This window comes from Molossus molossus, unplaced genomic scaffold (genome assembly GCF_014108415.1).
Source record: "Molossus molossus isolate mMolMol1 unplaced genomic scaffold, mMolMol1.p scaffold_m16_p_15, whole genome shotgun sequence".
Classification (NCBI taxonomy): domain Eukaryota; kingdom Metazoa; phylum Chordata; class Mammalia; order Chiroptera; family Molossidae; genus Molossus; species Molossus molossus.
The window spans coordinates 21,890,556-21,905,381 of record NW_023425350.1 but is presented as its reverse complement, the minus strand read 5'-3'; the positions used below and the strand labels follow the sequence as shown (position 1 = coordinate 21,905,381).

Below are 14,826 nucleotides of genomic sequence, written 5' to 3'. Positions count from 1 at the left end.
TATTTGGAATTCTTTATAAAATGTGACTGAGTTGGAGTTTTATAAATATTTACTGATATGATTACTCCATTCCATCTTTGACCTTTTTTCATTACACAGAAAAAACAATTAATGGAACCAAAATATTTATCTTGACTAGGTATTGTATCTTCCTTTTGTCAGAATTCTGAGATCAAAAAACAAGTTTTCTCTTTGGCCTTCACTTGCCCATATGGACAGAAAATCATATTTAATTGCTATCTTCAGCATAATCTTTTATAAACATGAGTGATTTTTTTAATCTATTTTTAACTTGCACATTAAAGGTACCAAGGTACAGAACTAGCTCCTTGAGTTTCAATTGAAAGAAATAGATGCCGTAAGATGATCACAAAGCAATATCACTTGGGCTCCTAAAACTTCACCCTCCTGGTGTGGTAAGAGTTCTTGATTTCACAACCAGAGCTCACTGGGCAAACACGACCAACTTCCTGTAGAAATGAAGCAGAAACATAGCGCCAAGTTCATGCCCATGTCTGAGTCTTACTCATACTACCTCAGGATGACTTCGAGTTGAAATCAGAGTACCTCATAAGTAACTGAGTGAGCAATTCACCTCATCCAGGTGTCTTCTGTGGTCCTGCTTGGTGGCCCAGCTTCCATCACAGGTCCCTGCCAATTTTCCCAGGTCATAGTAGATCCTCAAGTTGATAGAGATGTCACATCTTGTCATTGTTCTGTTTAGTCAGGGGGAGTCTACTTTAAACTCTACCTGGTCTCCAATGATTACACCAGAGTCCCATAATACATGAAAGTTAGAATTTAATATCAAAGTGTAAGTTAAAAATGATGCATAGTCGATGTACAAACCTTTAAATACCAGTTCTTCTCCATGTGGTGAGGTGCTCACACTGTAGGAGGCATGTGTCAATCAAATCCAAAAGGGAAAATGAAAGATGAAGTCTTTCATCTCACTCTGAGGTACACGCTCATTGAAATTCAGTGATAGTGAACCTAGAAAGGTCCATAAACATTAAATTGTAATTTTGACTTTCTAGTTTCTGCCATGCACGCATTGAATTTGAGAATTAAATGTCTATATTAAGCAAGTCCCATGTCCTCACACAGACACACTCCGTGGTCACAGTCTAGCTGCCAGGTTTGCAAGGTTGCATCACGTTACGGTGCCTGCAGCCTCACACATATGAACCATCCAGTGTCCTTAGTCTCTGGTCCTCAATGCCAGTCAGCCCCGACTAAGAATCCCGTTCCTCTTGTGACAGATTGCTTTCAGGAGCATTTTTCTTCAAGACGAACTGATAAGAGCCACTCCAGTCTACAAGACTAGTTTTAACAAATTTGAATCTCAAAAGGGAAGTCCCAGATGTTTTCCTCGTGTACATTTATAGGTAGAAATAAAAGAGGTACAATTGCAATACTTCAATCCATTTAGGATCATCAAAGCTCCACATAGAAAAGAATATGGCTCTACCTAGATCTAGAGTCTCCCTCTGGGTCCTTTCACTCTCTGTGTACAGGGTACCTGTTACACAGTAGATGTTCAATAAATACCATGCTATTAATTTTCTTCCTCTGGGTGTTGTCATGAAAATGCATGTAAATCTGAACAGGAGCAAGTCTAATGTCTGGAGGAGGGAGGTGTATTAGGATTAAGCACTGCTATTTCTTCTTTGACAGTCTCCTTTCTTAGATAAAAATCTGTACAAGAAATGAGTAGAATCACCCCTAAACATCCTCTTCCTTCCTACTGTATTGTTGCGGCAGAAATTCAGTGGCCGGGAAGAGACAGACTGCACGCACTCAGAGAATTAGGAAAGGACTGTGTAATGGGCACTGATGCTGGCCCAGTGAAGTGATCTCCAAAGGCTGAGCCCAGAGCCTGGATTCCAGCCACCTTTTAATCCTCACCCGAGGACAATTTTTTTGTTTGTTTTTTGTTCAGGTAGAGCAGGAGGGAGAGAGAGGAACAGAGAGAGAGAGAGAAACATCAATGTGAAAGGAACACATCGAGTGGCTGCCACCCGCACGACCGACCAGGGCCGGGGACAAACTGCAACCGAGGTACGCGCCCCTAGCGGGAACCGAACCCGGGTCTCTCAGGACCGCAAGCCGACGCTCTAACCGCTGAGCCAAACCGGCCTGGGCTCAGCCACCTTTTATACATGATAAGCCTCCGGGTATTTGGGGGCTTTCTAGTTCCACTGTAGTTTAGGTGGTGGGCAGATGTAAGAGAATTAGAAAAGCCAAGGACAGGGTCTCTACACTGCCTATGGGGCTGCACCTGGCTTGCCTTCTCAGTATAAGGGGAAGCAGAGTTTGCCACCCTAAAATAGCCTCTTTAGGATATAAATTATTTTAAGCTGGCTATTTTTAGAAAAGAAAGATTCAGAAAGAAACATATTTGACCTTCCCTCTACTGCCTAAAAGAATTTAGACAGAGGCCCTGCCCCAGGAGACATTATCCTAGACAACCATGGTTTAACATGAACTAGGATGGTGGGTTGGAAGAAATGGAGCAAGACCCCTTCAATTGTAATCCCCATTGTTTCAAGATGGGCCCCAAAACACATGTTTACTAGACAGTAACTCTTTTTATCTCCTTGTATTGTCTTACCTTGCGTTTGAAGTCCTAGACCCTCTTTCCTTAGTTGAGAGTGACATTTATACCTTGTTTTGCTTTTCTATCTTCGGACTTTTCATGCTTATATGAATTCCCAGGGTACACATATTAAAACTTGGTTTTCTCCTATTAATCTACCATTTGTTATTTCGATTCTTGGTCCAGCCAGAAGAACTTCCTAAGGGTAGGAGAAAAAATAATTTTTCCTCCTCCACACCTATCCCCAATCCCCCAAAATGCAAAACAAAACAATTCCCCCAAGTTATTCTGTTTAATATAAAAAGAATCTATGTTAAACTGTTTCCACTCCTTTGGGGGCTCATTGTGGGTGGTAATAATCTCAAACTAATGTGAGAGAAATGAGAAAATATTTGAATTAGTAGAAGCATTTAGATGGTCTTCTGACAATAGCCATTATTTTGTTTTTGATTTTGTATTATTTTTTTCTTTAGTGACTGGAATTTAATAATTCAGCTGTCTTTGGATTGCTCATGATAATGACAATCTGTAAGCCGAATCCCTCATGCACCAGGGCATTTTCCATCCTATAGAATTATTTTTTAAAAATGAAAAGATAAAGGGAGCCCTGGCCAGTTTGCCTCAGCGGTTAGAGTGCCGGCCTGTGGACCAGAGAGGCCCGGGTTCGATTCCCACTAACGGCTTGTACCTCGGTTGCAGTTTGTCCCCAGCCCTGGTTGGGATCATGTGGGTGGCAACCACTCGGTGTGTTTCTCTCACATCGATGTTTCTCTCTCTCTTTTCCTCCTGCTCTCCCTCCTGCTCTATCTGAAGATAAATGCAAAAATGTCTTCGGTTGAAGATAAAAATGAAAAGATAAAGGGAAATGTGTGCTATTGTGGTGTAATTGTCAGCTCTTTAGAACTTCAGTTGTTCACAAAGTATTAGAATTAGTTCTTTTAAAATGTACCTTACAGATATGTATATGTATTTATTCATCAGAAGATAATTCATTAACAGAGTCCCTGATCATAATCCAAATAACCTCTAGGAAAACAAGGGGTTAGAAAGTCATATTATGGCTGAACTAAAATGGTTCATAGGTGAGTTTTTAAATTAAAAAAGTATCAAAGGATATTTAAGAAATCAATAAAACATGTGGCAGTAGAACTTTGAAGCTGCAAGAGACCTCATGTTAATCTGAGAAGAGAAAGAATGTGAAAGTGCTTGATAAACGGTAAAGTGCTGTACAGATCTATAAAAAGTGTATTAGTCCCATCTATGCAAAGCCCCTTATTTTACAAGTAACGGAGTAGAGAGATTGAGAGGGTTGAATGATTCTTCAAAGGCCTGTTCAGTGCTTTCCAACACTCATTAGGACTATCAACACTCACCCCCAGGCAAATCCCCGTGAACTTGAATCCACTCTGACTGTCAGGCTTCAGCAGTTTGGGAGCCCTTGTCATTGAACAACAGCAGGTATCACTAACCCGGCCCAGAGATCTCAAGAACCAGCATGTGGTAGGCGTTTCTCGGGTTCCTGGCAATTGCATATTTTCTCAAAAAGGAAATGAGAAAGAATACTTAAGGCACACTCTATTTTTTCTTGATTTGACTGATCAAATTTTTTTACATCTTAATATATTATTTTCTTTTATAACTAATAGCATTTAGCTGCTTACACATATACTAGATTAACCCTCACTCTGCAAAGAAGAGAAGCTGGTCAAGGACAACAACAGCAACAGCAACAAAAAAGCAGCAAATTTTACCTTAAGCTCAACAAAAGATGACACTTGAGTAATGAATAACATCATTACAGTACTCCCTGGAGCAATGGTTTTCCAATGCATTTTATTCATACATTTCTCTTTTCAAAAGAAGACTTTCCAGAAAGCAGAAGAAAATAAATGAACAGGAGTTTCTCTGATGGAAATATGAGTGAGAAGTCCAAACAAAACTCTTTCCAGTCGAGGTCCCAGACAGGAGCTCCAATGAATACAGTTCACAATTCATCCAGGTCAGCGGTTTTCAACCAGCGCCACAGTGAGCTGCAAGACTTAAAACGTGCAGTACTGGACTATTTAGTCAGGGGCACTGACCTCTTTCTCCTTAGATTGTCAAATAAAAAAAAGTGGCCACTGCCAACACAACAATAGCCATCCAGTGTGAATGAATCAAAATTATACCTGAGTCTTTTGTCAAATTGGCAAAAACTAAAATATATTTTTTGGCGGGTGCAGAATTTTATAATTAGATTAAGTGTGCCATGAGTTGAAAAAGGTTGCAAATCAGTGTCCTGGAGGAAAAGGCCCAGACTCCCTAAATTGACATTTTTGGCACCATCTAATCTAACGTCAACGTTTATTTTCACCCTGAGATTTGCTAAAGTGTGCTCTGTAATTAGGATGTGACACAAGGTATTTCAGTCTCCATGCAGGCAAATTAGCATAATAGAAACATACAAATGCCATTGGGTGGCAACAAGGAGCTAGAAAGAGAACAGTTTAGGGAATAGAAGACTTTGTTTCCAATTTATTCTAAGTGACCTAGAGTGACTCGCTAAATTTCTGAACCTCGGATGACCTAGTATTTGTCAAATCTAAGGACTTTTACTTTTATCCGGGGGATGGACAAAATTATTTCTTTGTGTTTCTTCATACTCATTTATGACTCAATTTGACAAATATTTTTAAATGATTGTTACATGCTAGGGCACAAAAGATATAAATGATAAACAAGACAATGGCCATACATTCAAAGAGAATAAAGCCTAATGAAGGAGGTATAAATGCTATTATTTTTGTTGGTTTTTTCCCCCTAACAAATGATACTTGGTAATTCACTTGTGTTAGGATTGCTTATTTTAGTAACAGTCTGAAATCAAACCCCTACCTAATACCAGGCCCTTTCCCTACCTTGTGGGCATCCTTGGGAGAACCTGAATTTCCACACAGTACATTGGTCTTGGTGCTATTTTGGTCTCTGGCCCAGAGAACAGTGTCTAACCCCGAAAACAAATATCTGTGGTCTTAGATATTTAAGTAGTCACAAAGCCACCGCTGCAGTGGGAATGGATGGATTTAGGGCCCTGTAGTTGACCACACCCACCCCCACCCCGGGAATAAGGATGCTAAGCCGGCAGAGCTATAAATCATCTGTGGGCAGCTAATAAAGACTAAAAAACCTGTCTGGAAGAAGTGATATCTAGAACTAAAGTATAAAGAAGGTAGCCACACTGGGGTTAGGGAAAGGAGCTATTGGGCAAGGAGAAGAGCCCTTAGACTAGAAATGAAAAATAGTCTCAGCAAAGACCCCAAAGCGAGGCAAGAGGGAGCGTGGAGGACAGAGGTGGAAGGAGAATGCAGGGGCCAGGTGATGTGGACCTCTGTGTCCCTTGTCAAAGACAGTGGACAGATAAAGATGAGAAAGGAAAGGTTTTAAGCAGGGATGATATTGTGTCCGATTTGCATTTTTAAAATGTAGTGTTGTATTGACTGCAGCGAGCAGGAATGAAGAAGGTATTGTGGGCTGGGAAGCCTTTGCTGGGGGCGCTGCTGCAGCAATACAGGCTCTGGGGTTGGAGAACAGAGGTGAGACCCCAGAGATGGGGATGAAGTAGCGTCCACAGGACTCGGCCACTGATAGGAGGTGGGGGTGGTGCGGGAGGAATTAAGGGTGACGTTGAAGTTTCTAGCTTGAGCCACAGGATGAATGTAGTGCCGTTTGCAAAGTTAGAGAACACCAAGGAAATAATCCTTTAAAGAATAAGAAAAATGACATTAACCCAATGTGTCCTATGTGAAGGTACACATATTAACTCATTCATCCTCATCAGCTCTATGAGGTAGTTCTTATTCTTATCCACTTATGGACGTGAGGACACGGCTACAGAGAGTCCGAGGGACATGCCCAAGTGCCACACCAGTAAGTGGCCAAGTCTGGATTTGAACAGTTTGGGAATGGAGGTAGGAGTAGAAAATCATCTCGGTTTTAGTCAGGCTGAGTTTGAGTGACCCATGGCATTTGAACACATATGTCTGAAGTTCTGGAGAGATATTTACCGGATTTGGAAATAACTAAAACCATGATTATACACTATATAGCTCTATGCAAAAGATCAAGAGCAGCTCTTTATTTCAGTTAAATAAAAAATTAACAATAAGCATTTTGTAGAGGTCAATGAAAGTTACATAGTCACAAAGTTAATCAAATAAACCATGCATAAGCAGAAAGTAAAAGCAAGAACTCGGAAATAAGAGTTCATCCCAGAACGGCTGGGGAGTAAGCCCTGGAGCAGTATCTCCTGTGTTCACAGAATCAGATCTCAAGTTCACCCTCCTGCAATACATGGGGAGGACATAGGGGACTTGAAGTCCTCTCTATACTGTAGACAGGAGAACTGGACATTTATATCAAGTCCCAACATTATGTACTATTTCCATTTACTCACAATTAATGCACTTGATCACTCTTGACTAAGTGTTTCTCTGCCTCCCTAAAATTCTAACTAAAGGAATCCTGGTATTTTGATAGGGAGACTAATGCAGACAAGATTCTTGTCCCCAGGATGCAGAAATCCAGATTAGTAGAATACAGTGTAGTGCTTCTACAAGGCCAATTTTAGTTGCACACTTCATGTACTAATTAGCACTGTTCTGTGCACTAAATAAGTTTTCAGTAACTGCTCAGCCACAGCAGAGCAACTGTCACCACTGCTGTAGTTGGGCAGTCAGAAAGTTAAGCATCTTACAGCCTCAATTTGCAAAGATTGAAACCCTGTCGGTACAAAAAGAAAAAAGAAAAATGATAAAAAGGTAGTAAGCAGAAGGAGTCAAACTAATCAGCTACATCAGCCTTCCTTCTTCATGTGTTTTTACACCTATAGTCTGTTGGAGTTCTCTCCCCCCTGAAGATGTCATTATAAATCAAAGTTAGATAAGGAATTGAAAAGATATCATGTGAAGAGAACATAAAAGAGAGAGAAAATCTGGCTTGGCTGTCTCTTCAAGGACTCCTGCCGGACTTTGTCTCCTTGAACGCCCAGCTATCAGGTGAGTGGGTCCCCGACATGTCTGAGCACAGGCACTGCAGGGCTGATGCGCACTTACAGACAGGGGTGGTTTCTACCCCCACACACCAGCACCGCAGAGGAAGGCAAGTAGCACTCCCTGAGTTTCTTCCCTGGGGGTTGTCACAGCATGTCAGGTGATCTTCAAGGAATCGACACATCTTTTCAGAGGGTCATATGGCAGACACTTGTTCTGTGCCAAGGATGATGTGGTGACTGAAGACATGTCCCCTCTGATTACAATCTGAGTTTCTCCCAGCCACTGGGGTGGGGAGAGGCGCTCGTCAAACCGAAGTATTTAGCCCTGAAATCCCTCTCTTTCTGTTTCACCCTATTTCACCTTTCCTCCTAGACATTTTTACTCATTCTGGGTTACACAGCTACAAACAGCTTATGTCCCTAAATAGGGGTTAAGAATCAGAAGCAGAAATAAGAATAATATTTTCAGAGCAGTCTTTGTTTATGCTTTAGGTATCCTATTGTGAGAAAGTAAATGTATTAAAATGGGCCCCTTGCTGGGTTGCCATGGTGCAGGGAGCTTCAGACAAGGAGCTTCCAGGGAAGGCACAGAGAACAATCCCAGGGAAGCAGATGTGCCTCCTCCTCCAGGCTGAGGAGCAGACTTGGCATTGACAACTGCAGAGAGACCTGTGACCTGTCTCTCGGGGTCTGCTGCACTCCAGAAGCCCAGAAGACTCTCTGATGCTAAATTAGAAAATGGGACAATTCCCCCTACATCCCTATTTCTTCTTTTGTTTTCTAAAAGTGGCCCTGTACAGTGTGGCTCAGTGGTTGAGCATCAACCCATGCACCAGTTCAATACCCAGTCAGGACACATGCCCAGGTGGACCCGATCCCCAGTGGGGAGCATGCAGGAGGCAGCCAATCAATGTTCTTTCTCATCGACGTTCCTGTCTCTCTCCCTCTCAATTCCTCTTTCTCTAAAATCAATAAAGGAAAAAAAACTTAAAAATGATAAATAAATAAAAGCGGCTGTGTACGGAGTAAGTCAGCAATGAGTTGCCGCAAAGTGTTACACCGGGTCAGTCCACCCCTTGATAAAAATGACCGTAAGATGACACAATCACAGTCCAAATTACAAAAATGGGAAGACGGCCCAGTACAGTCTGCTGAATCACTGCTTCAGGAAATGGGGTGTTTCTTCATGTGGACAAAATCACAGTTATCTTCTAATCTGACTAAACTGTAAGTGAGGCTCACTCCTGCGGAAAGTGCATTGCGAAGTTAGTTCCACATGGAACGGGTCCACCCCTAGCCTTGGACGGATCCTCATCCTGATGCCTGTTTCTTCCTTTAACTCATTTCAGCTCGTAGCCAGCCACGTGTGGGGATTCCTGTTGGTGCTACAAGCTGACACTCCGTCATTTAATGCCACAGGTAGGAATGTGCCCCTCACTGCTTGGCTCACCATTTCACTTATTATAGAACACTAAAAGTGTGTTAAATGTTTTCTAATTGGCCAACCACCATTTTTATCTTTGTTACAGAGCCGTTAAAGAACAGCACTGCCGGTTGAAATATTTATTATTTTCAAGGCAAACAGAAGCATTATTGTCTAACGCTCCCCAGCTTGAAAAATAAATGTCCTCTCAATTATGAGCTATGGTAGGATTTTGGAGAGAGAAAGTGACAGGAGAGAACAGGGTAAGGAAAAGCAGGAATTACTTAAAAGATATAGAAACAGCATCCCTGACCCAAAAATGCTTTATCACGAAAAGCTGCAATTTCACTTAAGCATGGTCCCACTTCAAAACGCAGAACAGAGCTTGGGCAACTGGAATTCTGCCTGACACCACTGTGCCCTCGGAAGGGAGGCAGGCCTTCTCCAAGGTGCTGAATTCACATACCAGAGGAAAAACCTCATCCCACGGTTCTTGTGACTGATCCTATATTCACATGTTGATTGACAGGCCAGAAGGAGGGAAACTCAGAGCCTGCTGCTGGATCCGTGTTTGAACTGAACACAAAGCAAGCTAGAGAAATCCCTGAAGAATTCAGCCACCAGAAATATGTCCTCAAGCAATGAGTCCTAGCTTCCTTTATTTCTTCCTAGATTCGGGAAGAGTAGTAGCAAGTGACTGGCCACGGACCACCAAGCAAAGATCTGATTGTTCTCAGTTGATTCAGATCCCACCTAAAAAGGTTCTATCAGTATGTCCTTAAGGACAGTCTGTACCAGGGCCATAATTTATAGCCCTTATCAGTTATAAACTAAAACACCTTCAGTGAACTGTCTACCCCACAAATGACTGAGCTAAAAAATTACGTCCACGTATCTCAAAAGTTACTTTAATACAAGAGCCATTAGATGAAATAAGATTCATGCCTGGATTGTCCTTTAATAAAGTTTCATTATTTCTTCATATTTATGGGGACCACCGTTACAAGGAGGGCTGACAGCTCTGGAGTTTTAACAAACTACTGCTCAATTCCTGAAGAAAATGAGGAGCTCAGAGTCCTTTCCCCAGTCTCAGAGTGAATTATGAATCTGCTGACCTACACCGGTACAGCCTTCAACTTAAAAAGAAAAGAAAAGAAAAGAAAATTAAAAAGGCAGGAGAACCTGGGAATAAATCAGCTGTCCCCCGAGGGCACAGGACAGAGATGAAAACTCCCTGACGTCTCTGAGTTCTCCCTGTGTAACAAGCTCAGGGAAGCTAAAAAGAACAAAGGCTGCTTGAGGTAATAAAGGCGCCTGCTCCGAGCTGCAGGCTGCCACACCGCAAAGCAAAACCGAGATCTGAACGTCTCTGGTGTGATCTTTGTCATCCCAAAGGTTCGGGGTTGCCAGGCGAGCCCCGCAGAGCCATTGTTTTGCACCAGGGGTGTGCATCCCAGTCGCCTTGGGATCTTTCTCAGAAGCCATGACGTGCCCCTGTGTTGCGGAAGGGTCAGTGGGTCTGACGTGGCAGAGGGTTAATTTTCAGAATTTTCAGAGCTCCTTCGAGGGCGTGGAGACGGTCTATTGGTTAAGAACCACTGTTACCCCCGCTCCCCTGGCTCCCTCCGCCGGGACGCCTGCTCCACGGCCCTCGGACCGCCTCGCTCACCTCCCGCCCGGCCCATAACCTCTGAGCAGGAGCGGAACCTACTGACTCTCCATCTCACACGGGAACGAAATCGTGCGTGGCCTCCTAAGTGACTGACGATGAACAGAGACCACCGCGTGGCCTTCTCTTCTCCATGCCAAAGTGTGCTCTTGTCCACTGACACATCAGAGTTCCCCAAAAAGGGGGAATCCTGCGGCAAAAACGTCCCTTTGCCTCCTGTGTCCAAGTCTCCCCTTCGGTCAGCTATGGTGGACGGTGCGCACAGCAACCTGCACAAACACGGTAGACAGCCCTGTGTCGCCAGTGAACTGGCAGGTCCTCAAGCCAGTGCTGAGTGTTGGGGTGCTGCGGCTCAAGTTCCAGAGTTTGAGCAGAAAAGAGAAAAGGTTCGTTGTTTACCTATGTGTGGCCATGTTGGTTTTGAGAGTTTGCCTGATCAACTGGTCAACAGATCCATTAACCAAGGCTTCTGCTTTAATGTTCTCTGTGTTGGGGAGACTGGAATTGGAAAATCAACGCTAATTGATACATTGTTTAATACTAATTTTGAAGACCAGGAATCCTCACACTTTTGTCCGCATGTTAGACTTAAAGCTCAGACATATGAACTCCAGGAATGTAATATTCGCTTGAAATTGACCATTGTAAATACAGTAGGATTTGGTGACCAAATAAACAGAGAAGAGAACTACCAACCCATAGTTGACTACATCGATGCACAGTTTGAGGCCTATCTCCAAGAAGAACTGAAGATTAAGCGTTCTCTGTTTAACTACCACGATTCCCGCATCCATGTGTGCCTCTATTTCATCTCACCAACAGGCCACTCTCTGAAGACTCTCGATCTCTTAACCATGAAGAGCCTCGACAACAAGGTGAACATTATCCCAGTGATCGCCAAAGCAGATGCAATTTCCAAAACCGAATTGCACAAGTTTAAGACCAAGCTCATGAGTGAATTGGTCAGCAATGGCATCCAGATATATCATTTCCCCACAGATGATGAAACTGTTGCTAAAATCAATGCTTCCATGAATGGACATTTGCCATTCGCTGTTGTAGGAAGTACGGATGAGGTCAAGGTTGGAGATAAGATGGCCAAAGCTCGCCAGTACCCTTGGGGAGTTGTGCAGGTGGAGAATGAGAACCACTGTGACTTTGTGAAGCTCCGGGAAATGCTCATTTGCACGAACATGGAGGACCTGCGAGAGCAGACCCATGCCAGGCACTACGAGCTGTACAGGCGCTGCAAGCTGGAGGAGATGGGCTTCACTGACGGGGGCCCCGAGACTACGCCCTCCAGTCTTCAAGAGACCTACAGAGCCAAAAGACAAACAATTCGTGGGGATCATCAGAGGAAGGAGGAAGAGATGAAGCAAATGTTTCTGCAGCGGGTGAAGGAGAGAGATGCCATGCTGAAAGAAGCCGAAAGGGAGCTACAGGCCAAATTCGAGCACCTCAAAAGGGTTCACCATGAAGAGAGAATGAAGCTCGAAGAGAAGAGAAGACTTCTGGAAGAAGAAATCATCTCTTTCTCTAAAAAGAAAGCGACCTCTGAAATCTACCAGAACCAGATCTTTACGACCACAGGCTGCAACCTGAGGAAGGGCAGGGACTGTAAGAACTCCAGTTTCTCGTAAAACAGAAGGTCCAGATCACAGAAGGTCATCACAGGCAAAAGCTATTAAAATGTTAGAAGTATGCTGTGCTTTTCTTGCTCTTGTTATTTGCTGTGATCACTTATTCTGTGGGTGGCCAATGGCCACAGTTACTGCCACTTATGGAAAATACTTTTAAGTGGAAGGTCAGTACGTAAGCCAGAGCGGATGATAGAACTTACATATCCACTATTGTTAGGTTTGAAGCCCCTGGTTTGTGACGAGTCCAGATCATGCCCCTGCTGCCGATCCACTGTCACTTTGCAGAGCTGTGCCCCCGTCAGTGCCCCTGCCTAGAGAGTCCAGGCTCGTTCCCGTGATGCTGTCCGATTGCATTTATAGTCGGAGATTGAACCTTCTGTGTTGTACATACTAAAGGTAACATTTGGGGAATAGATTTCAAAATGTATTAGGTACCTGAAACAAACCTCTCAATATTTTTTAAAACTTTTTAATTTTTGATATACTTATCCAGTTGGTCACATGATCCTAAGCTTTTGTATCAAATTTTATGTAACGCGATGGCCTTCCGGGCTTCAGTACACCTTCTTGTGGTTGATGTGTTATTGTGATGAAAAAATATATGTTTAAAAGTAAAAACATCCCGGCATAGAAACCCTTTTTCTAGTGATAAATACTGGGTATTTATCTGGGTATCTAGTGATGAATCTGGGTATTATCGCAGTATTCTTATTAGGATGTATTACATATTTGTTGCTCAGAATTCCATCTTCAAGGGGAAAAAATAAGATCAAATTACTAAAAATATTTCTTAAGAAAATAGCTATGAACATCTGAATATTAAAGATATAAAAATTTAGATCATTCATATCCGTGCCTTGTAGTATTCTCAGAACAATTAACTTTTTCTTAACAGTCATAGGTATATAATTTTTTAATTTTTGTACTGAAATATTCTAAATAAAGCTGACATTTACTCTTGACAAATAAAATATATCTGCATATTTACTAAAATGGGTTTAAATTACATTAACTTTTCTGTTTACTAACTGTCATCTGAAGAAATATTTTATCAAAGTTAGTACATTTAATTACACGTCTGAATTATTTTAAAACAGGTACATAACCAGTTTCTTCACACAACAGAATGTTTGACCTACCTGGTGTTAGACTCTGAATGGTGCTTTTTAAATGAAATTGTGTAAATTGCAAATAAAACTTTTCCTTTTCCAGCACAGTTTATCTGGACAAATACTATACTTTTCATTTTTACATTTTAAATTCCCCAATGTTTCTTAGCCTTTCTAGACTGTAGTAAAGTCTGTTATCAGTGTCGCAGGAAACGCTCTCAACTGTCTCTCAGGATCAGTAATGCCCCGGTTCTGGAAGGTGGACACAGGCCAGCCGGTAGCACCTGCGGGCAGGTGGCCCATTGTGCACAGCCCAGGTGCTGCCACAGCGCTGAGCATCCGCAAGGGTGTGCCATCCCAGGAGCTCAGTGACCTGCTGTGCATGCTGGGTATTTGCAGCCATGTTATGTCAAACTCTGTATGAAAGAGCTGTCCTAAATTTTAATAAAGTTACTTTTCAATGCCCCCCCCCCTCAATGCCCCTGCTATGGAGGCTGATTAACTTTCAGGAGAACAGAGCTCCTCAAACTCTAATGTGCTTGGGAATCACCCCACTGCCACCCCCAACCTCAGGATCTCACTAAAAATGCAGATTCTGACTCAGTGGGTCTGGGATGGGGCTGAGAGTCTATGTTTCTAATAAGCTCCCTGATGACGTTTCTGTTGCTCATGTGGGGACCCTGCCCTACGGGGCAAGTCAGTAGGTTGTGTTCCCCAGATCCAGAAGGCCACCTTCAGGTGGATGAGTGTGGGATGGAGGCAGAGGGCCTGGTGCTGTGTGGATTAACCCCCACAAAATCACCTCCAGTATTTAGTAAAATTATGACTCCAGGGTCTCGTCCCAAACAGCCAATTAGAGCCAGTGAAACAAGTTCCTTAGGCTATATTTCTATACACACTACACTTTGAAAACCATTAAAAGTTAGAGAATCATCAGCAATAAATAATTTTAAAAATTGGGAGTCCCATAATCATTTGATGGTGAATTATATGTTAAAACTTATCATTAACTTAATTCATTGTGAGCTTTCTCTACTTCCTAGTCCAAATTGTGAGATGTGTTTGAAGACAATATAATTACCCCAACGCATCACTTTAAAAAAATAAACCCAAAAGAACAAATGAAACCTCAGAGATCTTTGAGCTTGCTTATCACTACATTGGCTGTGCTCTCCCCCAAGAGACTGTCCCCAGAATTCTTGTTCTTTGGGGTCACTTAGTTACTCTAGTCTATTTTCCCAACTGCTTTTCTTTTACCACAGACTGTTCATATACACCTTCTTAGTCTTGGTAGAATACATTTTTAAAAATGAAACTTTATACATTTGAAGACAGAATTTAAGTCGTTTGAACAACA

General features: G+C 42.5%; 1 protein-coding gene across 1 annotated transcript; it reads left to right on the top strand.

The window, feature by feature from the left end:
- The first annotated feature begins 10,818 nt into the window (after window positions 1–10,818).
- On the top strand, window positions 10,819–12,517 carry LOC118631136 (septin-10-like). The gene is given in 2 exon segments (XM_036263457.1): window positions 10,819–12,323; window positions 12,325–12,517. Coding segments are annotated over 2 exon segments (1,698 nt in total).
- The last annotated feature ends 2,309 nt before the right edge of the window (window positions 12,518–14,826 follow it).